This window comes from Papio anubis, unplaced genomic scaffold (genome assembly GCF_008728515.1).
Source record: "Papio anubis isolate 15944 unplaced genomic scaffold, Panubis1.0 scaffold375, whole genome shotgun sequence".
NCBI classification, from domain to species: domain Eukaryota; kingdom Metazoa; phylum Chordata; class Mammalia; order Primates; family Cercopithecidae; genus Papio; species Papio anubis.
The window spans coordinates 202-12,980 of NW_022163902.1; the positions used below are offsets into that span (position 1 = coordinate 202).

The 12,779-nt window shown below is 57.6% G+C and overlaps 2 protein-coding genes across 6 annotated transcripts in view; one reads left to right on the plus strand and one right to left on the minus strand.

Moving 5' to 3' along the window:
* Window positions 1-4,729, plus strand: LOC116273122 (torsin-2A). 3 transcript variants are annotated; one of them, XM_031662066.1, is made up of 5 exons: window positions 39-1,132; window positions 1,676-1,941; window positions 2,690-2,865; window positions 3,557-3,684; window positions 3,969-4,729. In XM_031662066.1, the coding sequence occupies exons 1-5, from the start codon at window positions 982-984 to the stop codon at window positions 4,211-4,213; spliced, it is 966 nt and encodes a 321-aa protein (XP_031517926.1). In that variant the 5' UTR covers window positions 39-981; the 3' UTR covers window positions 4,214-4,729. The 3 variants fall into 3 exon arrangements, with proteins under 3 accessions (XP_031517928.1, XP_031517926.1, XP_031517927.1); XM_031662068.1 differs by lacking the exon at window positions 3,557-3,684 and having other exon boundaries at window positions 1-1,132; window positions 3,969-4,104; XM_031662067.1 differs by lacking the exon at window positions 1,676-1,941 and having other exon boundaries at window positions 727-1,132.
* Window positions 4,661-12,779, minus strand: part of LOC101005918 (tetratricopeptide repeat protein 16) — a 16,205-nt gene continuing 8,086 nt past the window's right edge. For 2 of the 3 annotated variants that reach the window (XM_031662062.1, XM_031662064.1), the window contains 7 exons: window positions 12,294-12,538; window positions 11,751-11,892; window positions 10,511-10,719; window positions 9,804-10,050; window positions 9,416-9,647; window positions 6,579-6,666; window positions 4,661-5,579 (listed from right to left, as the gene is read on the minus strand). In XM_031662062.1, coding sequence (XP_031517922.1) covers window positions 4,849-5,579; window positions 6,579-6,666; window positions 9,416-9,647; window positions 9,804-10,050; window positions 10,511-10,719; window positions 11,751-11,892; window positions 12,294-12,538 — 1,894 coding nt within the window. In that variant the 3' untranslated portion in view covers window positions 4,661-4,848. The remainder of the gene's footprint in view (window positions 5,580-6,578; window positions 6,667-9,415; window positions 9,648-9,803; window positions 10,051-10,510; window positions 10,720-11,750; window positions 11,893-12,293; window positions 12,539-12,779) is intronic. The other variant, XM_031662063.1, reaches the window with a different exon arrangement.

Consider the following 12,779-nt stretch of genomic DNA (forward strand, 5'->3'; position numbering starts at 1 on the left):
CCGCGCCCGGCCGGGACAGGGTCTTTGAGGTGGGCCATGAAGGCTGTTGTCTTGGTTCCCTTACTCCAGTGGGAGGGGGAGGTGGGCAACAGGGATCAAAACGAATCCAGGCCAAGCTGGAGGCCTGGGAATCCTGTGCGCTGAACCTCAAACGTCTGGAGTCCTTTGCCTTCTGAATCTTTTGACCAAGAGAGGCTGATAACATGCAACCGCGCACTAGGGCTCTGGCAGCAGCCAGACTTGGGTTTAGTTCTATTGTTTACCAGCTGTGTGACATTGAGTAAAAGGCTTAACCTCTTCGGTCCCAAATGCCTCCTTATTAACATGGGGACAACAACAAAACCCATCTCCTAGAACTGATGCCAAGCATTTGGCCACAGTTGCTGCTAGGTGAGGGACAGTCCTGTTTCATACACAACGGAATGTTGATAATCATTTATTGATCACTTTCAGAGCCAAACAATTTGTGTGCCTTTATCTCATTGAAACACCACCATTTCTCTGGATAGCAGATACTATTACCATATTATAAGTTATATAGACATTTAGCACTAATGGCACAGAGTAAGTGCTCACCAAAAACTGTTAGCAAGGGCACTTTTGTCACATAAAAGAAAAAAGGAGCATGGGAAAGGCGCTTTGCAAGGTGTAAGGTTCCGCACAAGTTTTTGCTGTAATTGTTACGTCGCCCTTTGTGGTCATAATCCTTTATTTATTCTTTCTGAGTTACTACGATGGTCCCCTAGTTACCGTGGCCATGGAAACGCGGCCCGCCGTCCCGGATTGGACGGTTCGCGGGTTCCCCCTGGAGGCCACCTTCTGGTCCTGCTGCGGAAAGACTGGGCCTGCCTTTGAGACGGGGAGAGGGGTGTCGGGAGTTGTAGGCGATGGGCGTGGCTGCTGCGGAGCGCTGCACGCCGGGAGTTGCAGTTCCCGGGCGAGGCAGTTGGCTGCTCCACACAGAGCTCGGGCCTCACCCGGATGGCGGCTGTGACGCGCAGCTGCCGGCCCTGGGGCTCGCTCCTCGGGCTGTTCGGGCTGGTCTCGGCCGCGGCCGCCGCCTGGGACCTGACTTCCCTGCGCTGCAACTTGGGCGCCTTTTGCGAATGCGACTTCCGGCCCGACTTGCCGGGTGAGGCGCCAGGGAGCCCGGAGCGTGGGGCGGGCGGACGCGGGCGCGCTGGGAGCCCGGCTGGCCCCGGCCAGAGCCGCCGAGGACTCAGAGGGTGGGACCGGGGGGCGGGGCCGGCAGACTTGCGAGGGTGGAGGGTACCCGTTGAGGTCCAGGAGGCCCTGCCAACCTGGAGAGAGGCCTCAGCCAGCAGAGCCCTTTTGGGGAGATCTTGGGCCTCCCCGGAATGGCCTGGCCGTCAAGGGAGAAGAGCACCGTGGGGATGGCCGGGGCTGGGGCTGACCTCGTTGACAGCTCGCATTTAGGGTTGAGTGCAATCTAGATGACTGCCTGGTGGGGGCGCTGCCGAGCTGAATCAGGCCCGAAGGTGGCTTTTTTCCGCCACAGACCCCAAGGTCCCCGTGCCATGTGCATAGACAGCTTGGACAAACGTAAGGACACAGGAGTCCAGACATGACGTTCCAGACCAGGTTCCAGACATGACGTTCCCCTTGAACCTCTGCCTTGGTGGGATGTGTCCTCACCATCCTCCTGTGGCCCTAGGTCTGGAGTGTGACCTGGCTCAGCACCTGGCCGGCCAGCATCTAGCCAAGGCGCTGGTGGTGAAGGCGCTGAAGGCCTTTGTGCGCGACCCTGCCCCCACCAAGCCGCTGGTCCTCTCCCTGCACGGCTGGACCGGCACCGGCAAATCCTATGTCAGCTCCCTGCTGGCGCACTACCTCTTCCAGGGCGGCCTCCGCAGCCCCCGCGTGCACCACTTTTCTCCCGTCATCCACTTCCCCCACCCCAGCCACATCGAGCGCTACAAGGTAGGCTGGATGCGTCCTTGACCACTGTTCTCCTCACCATGGGGTGCCACCCTAGGGAGTAAGTCCTGAGCCCAGACAGGGGAGTCACCTGCTCCAGGCCACACAGCCGGCTGCAGCCCCAGCCCTCAGGACCCATCCTGCACAGAACTTGGGAAGGTGCCATTCTACCTGGCAGGGAGTACTTTGATTCCTTGGGGCAGTAAGGAACCTGGCAGTACCTACGTGCCAGGGTTGTTGTGAGGGACATGAGATTATATCATTGCAGATATTATTTATGGAGCACCTGTGTTTGTCAGATAATGTGCACTGTTGTCTTGCTGGAAATCAGCCCCAATTTGTGGCTCAGAGTAAGCATCGGGAAATACTAGCTCTTGCTACTACTGTTGTTGATTGCAAGGTACCCTCCAGGCTGATCAGTTTCAGCTGTCAACACTGCTGTGTAGTTTCAGGGAGCGGGAAGGAGCCTTCCTCTTTTATAGAAAGCAGCAGGTGTCGTGCAAGGAGCCCTGAACAGGGAAGTGGGAGGCTTGGGTTTGAGTCCCTGTTCTGCTGCTGACCGGCTGTGTGGCTTTGGGCAAGTCTCTGCCCCTCTCTGGGATACAGTTTCACCATCAGTCTCACTAAGAGGTTGGTGCTCTCTGGGAGACCACATCTCCCTAGAAAGGAGGTTAGTTTTTGGTTTGGGAAGAGGTCTGGGGTTGGGGGAGTTTCTCCAGCCCCGCCTGGAACTCCTGTCTCTCCCCTACAGAAGGATCTTAAGAGCTGGGTCCAAGGGAACCTCACTGCCTGTGGCCGCTCCCTCTTCCTCTTCGATGAGATGGACAAGATGCCCCCAGGCCTGATGGAAGTCCTGCGGCCTTTCCTGGGCTCCTCCTGGGTTGTATATGGGACCAACTATCGCAAAGCCATCTTCATCTTCATCAGGTGGGGCCCGGCTTTGCAGCGGGCACGGTGGGGGGTCACTTCGCAGAGGTTCAGCTCTACAGCTCTTGGCCTGTGCTCCCAGCAGAATCCAATTCCCCGTGGGCTTAGCTGGGCTTTCCCAGTGCCCCCCACCCTCTCAGAGATGACATTGTCATTCCGCCTGGTTGATTCCCTTTGGACACTCTCAGCCCGTTCTGGGCTCAGTCTTTTTGATCACCACTTCCTTGTGGAAGCCCTGCCAGGTCGAGAAGTTTTCCCTCTTTTGTGGTGAGGAGGACACAGGCCTGGGGCAAACAGGAACAGAGTTCTTGTCCTTTAGTCCCAGCTCTCAGAATCCTTGCTGCGTTTCCTCAGGCAGCATGGCTCCGCCTCTCTGAGCCTCTGTCTCTGCTTCTGAACAGCGGGGCCAATAATGATGCCCCGATACCTTCCTGGAAGTTTAGTGAGGGAAAGTCAGTTGAGGGACCCAAAAGCGTTTTGTAAACTGTAAAGTACATGGCATGTGTAGGTGAATTGCAGGGGCCGTGGATATGGACACCATGGAGGGGGAAGTGGAACGTTTTCAGTGGGGTTGGCTCCTCAACCTGCACCGGGCTGTGCTCCTGTCAGGTGGCAGCGGGGAGGCGAGGGTCCAATCCTGCCCTGCGCTAGTCCTCGTCTGAGTCTCAGCCTGGGTCCCCCATGGTTTTAGCAACACGGGTGGCGAGCAGATCAACCAGGTGGCACTGGAGGCGTGGCGCAGCCGCCGGGACCGCGAGGAGATCCTCCTGCAGGAGCTGGAGCCAGTCATCTCCCGCGCCGTGCTGGATAACCCACACCGTGAGTCTGGCTCAGCAGCCCTCCCCGGGTGGCTTCACCCCACACCCAGGGGCCAGGCTTTCCCGGGGTCTCATGCTTTGCCCACTGACCTGCTAGTTCTGAGCCCGGCTTTGGCACTCCCAGCTCTGTGACCTTGGGTCAGCCTTACAGGCCCTGAGTCCTACACCCAGAAGGCGGCTGAGGGGACTGAGGCCAGCATCTTCCGTCCTGCCCCTGGGGGTTGGGGGCCAGCTTCTCTCCTCTTGTGAAGCACAAGGCCCCCTCCCCACCTGCCCTTCCTGCAGATGGCTTCTCACACTCGGGCATCATGGAAGAGCGCCTCCTAGACGCAGTGGTGCCCTTCCTCCCACTGCAGCGGCACCACGTCCGGCACTGCGTGCTCAACGAGCTGGCCCAGCTGGGCCTGGAGCCGAGGGATGAGGTTGTCCAGGCTGTGCTGGACAGCACCACCTTCTTCCCTGAGGACGAGCAGCTCTTCTCCTCCAATGGCTGCAAGACCGTGGCCTCCCGAATCTCCTTCTTTCTCTGACTCCCCGGGTGGTATCCTTGGCCCCTCTAATGGCCAGGCCATGCAGGAAAGGCCTGGGGCCTCTGTCACAGGAACCCAGCGCACCAAGTGAGATGAAGGGAGTGGCGGCTGGGCCACGGGACAGATGGCTGGGAAGGGCCCTGGCCTCTAACCTGGCTCAAGAGCATCTTGGCCCTGGCCACCTTCCCCAGGGAAACCCCTGGTCACCCCAGAACCTCACTGAGCCTTGACCTCCCCCTGCAGCCTGAGCCTTCTTACTGTGAATTATAACTCAGGGACTGTGGCTCATGGCGGCGCTCCCTCCTCAGTCTGCCACCCTTGCCCCTTGCCTCCTTGGTCGGGCACCATGCCCCCTCCCCTCCACCCCATACCCTGTGTCCGTTTCATCAAGCCAGGTGGAGCCTTCTTGGTTTCTATAAATGGAGGGACTCAAGCTGCCACTTGGGCCTGGTTTTAGAAGTTTTTAATTTTGTAAAAGAAGAGAACAAGTATAATAAACTCAGCTATGGGACCAGAGGACTGTTTGCTAAGACTTTTAATTGCTCTGGAAGGAGGCAGCTGGCTCAGTGCCAGTGCTGGGGGGTGAGTAGAACTGCTCCCCTCCCTAGCAAGAAGTGAGGGGCTAGATGGTCCCTTCAGAGAGCTTCGTAGTAGGTGAGGTCCTGACCAACCTCAGTTTTGCTGACACTCGGGCTGGGTCCCCAGGTGGACTCAGCCTTGCTGGAAGTTGAGCTCATGCCCTGGCTCTTGCCCTGGGCAGCCTCAGCCTTGCTGGTTCTCTGGCCCTGGCCTTGAACATCCTCAGTCTTGCTGAGGCTCCAGTTTGAGTCATAGAAAGCCTCAGTCTTGGTGGAACTTCGGAGCAGTCCCCTGCTTCGGCCCTGGGTGGCATCAAGCTTGCTGGGTCTCCAGCTCCGGCCACGAGCAGCCTTGACCTTTCGGGGCCTCTGCCTTGGGCTCCGGGTGGTCTTGGTCTTGCTGGGCTCCTGCCTTGGGCCCTGGGAGGTCTCGGTCTCGCTGGAGCTCTGCCTCTGGCCCTGAGTGGCCTCAGTCTTGCTGGAGCGCTGCCCTTGGCCCTGGGTGGCCTGGGTCTTGCTGGAGTTCCTCCTGTGTACGGCGGCCTTGGTCTTGCTGAAGTTCTGCCTCTGGCTCTGGGTGGCCTGGGTCTTGCTAAGGCTCTGCCTCTGGCCCTGGATGTCCTTGATTTTTCTGGGACCATGGCTCAATGCCTCCCTGTTGTTCCCAGAGTCTGAGGATTGCGTCTTCAGCAGTGATGAGTCAGAGAATGTCATGGCGGTGGCTGAGGTGCTCCTGTATTCCTGGCAGATAGCCGACGTCTCAGTCTCTGAGGTGCATGTGGTCCTGACTGGGAAGGGTGTGCCAAGAGCACCCATCAGGCCTGCCGCACCTGCCCTGGACAGCTCCGGGAAAAGGGGCTTCCCAATTTCACACTGGCCTGTGGCCCTGAGGCTTCACATTGCCAAAGGGAAAGACCTGCAGATCACCCCCGCCCAGCCCCCCAGCGCCCCAGACCCTGAGGGGTGGGGCTGTGAGATGGGGGAGATGCCTAAGAGCCCCCTTCTCCCAGTCCCAGGCCTCTGCTCTATGGCTGCCCCTACCCTCTGCTCCTGTTGCAGCAGACAGCCCCAGCAGGGCCCCTGCATCCCCCTGCCTGGCACCCTCCTGCCCTTCCATCCTTGTCCCCACTAAAAGGCGCTAAATGCACCCACAGCCCCAGCTTCCCCTGCACTGTGTCTGCCCTGTTTCCTGGCTGTCGGGTCACCTGGGAGCCTTCTTCCTGTTGGAGCTTAGAGCTCATGTCCCAGGGCAAGGACTATGCCAGTCATCCCTGTGCCCAGTGTTGAGCACAGGCCTGGCCCAGGGCACTCGGTGGGTTTGCTGGATGCACGAAATGAAGAAGGGGCCTGGGCCCTGCCACTCCCCTCCCCACCGAGGACTGCACACACCCGCCCTGGGGCCTCTGAGGAGCAGCCTCCCCGTTCTTCACTTCTGTCTCCTCCAGGCTGGGGCCCCAAGGAACTGGGGCTAAAAGCCTCCTGGCCATGCACAAGGTTTGTGGGCTTTTTTCAGGGACAGGGCTGGGAGGGGATGAGAGCAGAGTAGCAGCTATCATGAAGGGCCTGGAGCAAGCCTCGGCCTCCCTGCCCGTGTTGGGCACTGCCCGCTGAGTCCTCGGCAGGCCCAGCAAGAGTGTTACTCCCGCTGTAGAGCCACTCGCCCCAGGCCACCCAGCTGTCAGCAGCAGAGCCAAACTCACACCTAGGCCAGCGTTCTTCGACCCCTGACCTTTGACCACCCTGCTGCCTTAGCTTCCTGAGGCCTGGCGGGAGCCCCAGGGACTTACAGCTCATGCTGGAGGCTAAAGAGGTCTGGTCGAGGTAGCTCTCAGACAGGGACGCCACCTTGCTAGGTGTGAGCTTTGGTTTCTTCTCCTATGGCAAGAAACAGGCTTTGTAGTTCAGATGGCAGGAGGCCCACGCAGCTGCGCCTCTAGAAGGCCAGCAGCCCTGGGCCGCTCGGTGGTCATTCTCCTGAGCTCGGAGGTCCTTGAAGGTGCCAGGTTAGGGTGGGGTGGGGACACACAGAGGCTAAGCCTGGCAGGAACGGGGCGGCCAGGCTGGACAGACAGGCATATGGTGCCATGAGGACGGTTGTGTTGAAGGGGCTGCTAGCGCCTTGGCTTTTTCAACTGCAAAATGAAAATTAGTTCAGGCATGGGACAGGCTTCTGTAAATTATAAAGGGCTGTGCCCTGGGGAATGCTTAGGGAGGACTTGAGGAGCTTCTCTAGGCTTTACCCCCTTCCATTCTCCCAATACAAGTGGGGACGGAGGGATGGGGAGAGCTGCTAATGACCATTTCACTGACCAGGAAACTAAGGCTCAGAGCCCATAAGCAACCTGCCCAGGGCCACTCAGCCAAGGAGCAGAGAGGCCGAGTTTGAATCCAGGTCTGCTGGCCACCACAGCCAGACCCTACCTAGGCTGCAGGTCTCTGCCCACATTCACAGCTGCAGACAGCGAGGTGCACCATAGTGCTCCAGGCGCCAGCTGGGAGTTGTGCTCTGGGCTCCATCCACTTCAGCCCAACATCTCCCTGGGGGAGGGAGCCTCTGACTTCGGGGGGCACACAGAGGGAAGGTGTGTACTTTAATATTCATTCTAACATGAGCTAGAAAACTGAAGAGCTGCTGGGCGCGATGGCTCACGCCTGTAATCCCAGCACTTTGGGAGGCCGAGGCGGGTGGATCACGAGGTCAGGAGATCAAGACCATCTGGCTAATGCGGTGAAACCCTGTCTCTACTAAAAATACAAAAAATTAGCTGGGCGTGGTGGCGGGTACCTGTAGTCCCAGCTACTTGGGAGGCTTGGGCAGGAGAATGGTGTGAACCTGAGAGGTGGAGCTTGCAGTGAGCCAAGACTGCACCACTGCACTCCAGCCTGTGAGACAGGGCAAGGCGACAGAGTGAGAAAAAAAAAAAAAAAAAAAGAGAAAACTGAAGAGCTAGCGTTTTCTTTCCTCTTTTCTTTTCTTCTTTAGACAAGGTCTTGCTCTCTCACCTAAGCTGGAATGCAGTGCTATGATTACGGCTCACCGCAGCCTCAAGTGACTCTGGGGCTCAAGAGATCCTCTTGCCTCAGCCTCCCAAGTAGCTGGGACTATAGGCACACATCACCATGCCTGGCTAAGTTTTGTATTTTCTTGTAGAGACAGGGTTTTGCCATGTTGCCCAGGCTAGTCTTGAACTCCTGGGCTCAAGCGATCTGTCCATCTTGGCCGCCCAAAGTGCTGGGATTACAGGCATGAGCCACCGCGCCCGGCCACGTTTTCTATTGATGGCAAGGGATACTGGTATTCCTGTACTTCAATTGTGTAAAGTTTCCTTTGAACATTAGTGTACTTGATGTCTACCAGCAGTAGAACAGAGAAACACGCTGTGGGATTGTCAAGGACGGAATATTCTGCAGCACCAGAGACGGGGAGCAGGCTGCTGCCACCTGCTGCAGCGTGAGTGACGCTCACCATGCTGTCCATTTATGTGACGAAAAGACAAAAACTCATGTTTGGCATTAGGAATCAGGACAGCCTTGTAGGTAGGGTGGGCTACGGGAGGGGCCTCGAAGGGGGCCCCAGTGGGCTTCTGGGAGCTGGGAAAGTATTCTTTCTCGATCTGGATAATGATATCATGGGTGTCATGCAGTTGTGAAAATTCATCAAACTGGCACTTATGATTTGTGCACTTTCCTATATTTATGTTACATTCAATAAGAGGTTTTCAGAAACAAATTTAAGAATTAAGAAAATTCTGGCCGGGCGCGGTGGCTCAAGCCTGTAATCCCAGCACTTTGGGAGGCCGAGACGGGCGGATCACGAGGTCAGGAGATCGAGACCATCCTGGCTAACACGGTGAAACCCCGTCTCTATTAAGAAATACAAAAAACTAGCCGGGCGAGGTGGCGGGCGCCTGTAGTCCCAGCTACTCGGGAGGCTGAGGCCGGAGAATGGCGTGAACCCGGGAGGCGGAGCTTGCAGTGAGCTGAGATCCGGCCACTGCACTCCAGCCTGGGCAACACAGCGAGACTCCGTCTCAAAAAAAAAAAAAAAAAAAAAGAAAATTCTGGGGGCCGGGCGCAGTGGCTCATGCCTGTAATCCCAGCACTTTGGGAGGCCCAGGCGTGCAGATCGCTTAAGTCTGATAAAAATACTAAAAATACAAAAAACTAGCCAGGTGTGGTGGCACACACCTGTAATCCCAGCTACCTGGGAGGCTAAGGCATGAGAATTGCTTGAACCCAGGAGGCGGAGGTTGCAGTGAGCCGAGATCATGCCACTCTACTCCAGCCTGGGTGACAGAGCAAGACTCCGTCTCAAAAACAAAAAATTCTGGCACAAGTGGCAAGTGGCTAGTGCATACAGTAGAACTCGTGACAGTGACCATGAGCAGGGGTGTGACTCCTCTCTGTGAGGGCCCACATCCCCACACACCCTCCCTCAGGAGCACCCCTTGCTTGTACCATCCCCATCTCATAGCAAGATGTCCCCAGTCCATCACACAACCGAGGGAGTGCAGAGCCAGGCCTGGAAGCCAGACTCCACTGGCCTGCGTCCTTCAGCCCTGGACTGGGGTACGCTCTGCCCCAGACCCCAAGGGCTTCGGGCCCTGGCGTGTGCTCCACTTACCTCTTTTTTCTCCTTCTCCTTCTCTTCCTCTTCCTCCTTCTCTTCCTCCTCCTCCTTCTCTTCCTCCTCCTCGGGGGCCTCAGCCTGTCCCTCTGAGCTTCCCGGTTCTACCTGGGGAATCTCAGGGGTGGCCTGCAGCTTCTCGGAGGTCTCAATCAAAGGCTCCTCCTGCTTCCATGAGAGCTGCAGGGCCAAGGCCTTCTGGCGCTCCAACTCCCACTGCTTAAGCATCCTGCCGAACAAGCCCCCCGGGCATTGTCAGTCTCCCTGGCCCATGCTGGTCTCTCCAAGGACTAGACAATGGCCCTGGCATGCAGCTGGAGCCAGAGGAGCCTAGAGCCGCAGCCATTCCCCAGCCCTGGCCTGTGCCCCCTGCTCCAGGGCTTACCCCACAATGCCTTGTGGGCCTCCAGCCTGCAGGCTGCCCTCCACCGTCCGTTCCAGCTGCAGCCTGGCCAGGTGGGCTATCTGGGTGCTAAGCACCTCCTCCACAGACATGCCCGGGAAGAGGTTGGTCATCAGCAGGGACAGCTGCCATGAAAGGGGGTGACCAGAGCCAGGGGAGGGCCAGAGCAGCGGGCACACAGCGTGATGCTGCCCTGATCCCGCACAGCCAGATTTGGCCCTTCCCAAGACTGAAGAAGGAAGAGTTTTGCAATGTTTTTTGTTTGCTTGTTTGTTTTGTTTTGTTTTTTGAGACAGAGTCTCACTCTATCGCCCAGGCTGGAGTGCTGTGGCACCATCTTGGCTCCCTGCTACCTCTGCCTCCCTGCAACCTCTGCCTCCTGGGTTGAAGCAATTCTCATGACTCAGCCTCCTGAGTAGCTGTAATTACAACCGTGCACCACCACGCCTGGCTAATTTTTGTATTTTTAGTAGAGATGGGGTTTCACCATGATGGCTGGGCGGGTCTCAAACTCCTGACCTCAGGTGATCCACCTGCCTCTGGCTCCCAAAGTGCTGGGGTTACAGGCGTGAGCCACCATGCCTGGCCTTATGATTGTTATCAAACCAGATTTCTTTGGGGGCCAAGGAGTATCTTCATGCACCAGGCATGACTCCTGAGCCTAAACCCCTGACGTGGCAGGAACCTACCTTTGGTTGCTTGGGGTTGAGGAGCAGGACAGTGGCCACATCCTGGCGTGCCCCAAAAATGTTCTGCAGCAGCTGCCGGCTCTTGGCCCGGTACAGGTAGTACTGGGCCTTCTGGGGGTTGTGCCGGATGGCCGTGGAGAAGTGGTCCTCTGCCTTCTGGAACTGCCTGCAGGACACAGTGGATTCTGAGCTGCCATGAGCTCGGCCATCTGTGGGGAAAAGGGTGGCTTCTGGGCCCCACTGAGGAGTTAGACGGAAACCAGGCTGGGTCTGCTCCCCCCACCACGCCCCTCTCCTCTCTCTCCACCAGCGACGTCCCTGATGGAGCCAACACTTAGATGCCAGTGTGAAACTCCACCATCAATGAATATTTTTATGATCTTGGGGTAGGGAAGGCCTTTCTGAGAATGCCATAAACCCATCAGCTAAAATGAAAATATTAATTTGACTATGATTAAGTTCCAAGTTATTGAGTAGTAAAAATATTACAAAGAAAACCAGCATAGGGAGGGAGCGGTGGCTCACGCCTGTAATCCCAGCACTTTGGGAGGCAGATCACCTGAGGTGGGGAGTTTGAGACCAGCCTGGCCAGGATGGTGAAACCCCGTCTCTACTAAAAATACAAAAATTAGCTGGGTGTGGTGGCAGGCGCCTGTAATCCCAGCTACTTGGGAAGCTGAGGCAGGAAAATTGCTTGAACCCAGGAGGTGGAGGTTGCAGTGAGCTGAGATTGTGCAATTGCACTCCAGCCTGGGTGACAGAACGAGACTCCGTTTAAAAAAAAAAAAGGAAGCATAACTGGGAGAGGAGCTTTTTTTTGGGGGGAGGGAGGGCGGGGGTGGGGATGGAGTCTTGCTCTGTTGCCCAGGCTGGAGTGCAGTGGCACAATCTTGGCTCACTGCAAGTTCCGCCTCCCTGGCTCAAGGGATTCCCCCGCCTCAGCCTCCCGACTAGCTGGGATTACAGGTGCACGCCACCACACCCAGCTAATTTTTTTGTATTTTTAATAGAGATGGGGTTTCACCATATTGGCCAGATTGGTCTCAAAACTCCCAACCTCGGGCAATCCACCTGCCTAGGCCTCGGCCTCACAAAGTGTGGGGATTACAGGGGAGAACAACCGCGCCCATGCCCTGGGGAGAGAAGCAACTTGATTGGCCCAGGGATCCCAGCAGCTGGCTTCCTGCCCACCCCGCCCTAGAGCCTGCCCCACCCACCGTGGGGGCCGGAGCCCACGCACCTGTGCTTCTGCTCGCAGAACCCCATCTTCTCCTGCAGCAGGCCCATGCGGGTGTTGGCACCCTCGTCCTGCGGGCTCAGCGCCAGCGCCTGCTGGTAGTCTGCCTCGGCAAAGGCCAGGTAGCCCAGCTGGAAGAAGCAATCTAGGGTCCGGAGGCAGGGGTGAGTGCACCCCCAACTCCCAGTGCCTGGGAGGCCCAGCCCAGTCAGCTCCAGCCCTGGGGCCAGGGCCTGAAACTGGTGGCTGATAACCCCCATCGGCGGTCACGGTCCCCGTCCCCTCTAGTTTTCTGGGCGTCTGGGCACTGTTCCCCAGCCGCCTGTTGGAGCATTTTAAGGAGTCTGGAACCAGTTTGTCTAAGGTACCATTTCCCAGAGTGTGTTCCTGGGATACTGAGACTATTACATTTCCTCTTCCCTCGCTTCCTTCCTCTCTCCCTTCCTCCTTCCCCCGCAGGGGCCTCAAGTGCCCAGTGGGGGCCTTAAAGATGGCGAGGCTCCCCGCATCCCCTCCCCAACGCCCCGGTCCCCGGTCGCTGCGCACCGCCTCGGTTGATGTAGAGCCCTTTCTCCTGCTGCTCGTCCCGGAGGGCCTTGTTCAGCAGCAGCACGCCCTCCTGGTAGGCGCCCTGCCTGTAGCAGTGCACGGCAAAGTCGTTGTAGGTAAGCAACAGCTGGCGCTGCGCCTGCCGCACCATGTCCTCCTGGTCCTCGGTCACCATGTCCAGCACCTTCAGGAAGTCCTCCACTGCCCCATCAAACTCCTGGAGCCGTCGGTACATGGTGCCCCTGTGGGGGACGGTGTGGCAGACGGTAGGAGGGACATGAGGGCCAGTGCACCCCCACCGACTGGTGAGTGGCCAGACCTCCTGACCCATGGAGGCAGTGGCCATCCCCACCTCATTTGCCAGGTTTGTCCCGTGGGGCCAGCTCTGGACTGCTACTCAGATAACCCACTAGGCACTGATCATTTTATTTCTTGCAAAAATACCCTCCCTCTTTCTTTTTGGGAGCCAGGTGTATGCCAGTC

Coding starts and splice junctions, on each gene's coding strand:
- LOC116273122 (XM_031662066.1), top strand. CDS start 982: ATGGCGGCTGTGACGCGCAGCTGCCGGCCCTGGGGCTCGCTCCTCGGG. Junction 1,942..2,689: donor GCCACATCGAGCGCTACAAG/GTAGGCTGGATG, acceptor TCTCCCCTACAG/AAGGATCTTAAGAGCTGGGT. Junction 3,685..3,968: donor CGTGCTGGATAACCCACACC/GTGAGTCTGGCT, acceptor CCCTTCCTGCAG/ATGGCTTCTCACACTCGGGC.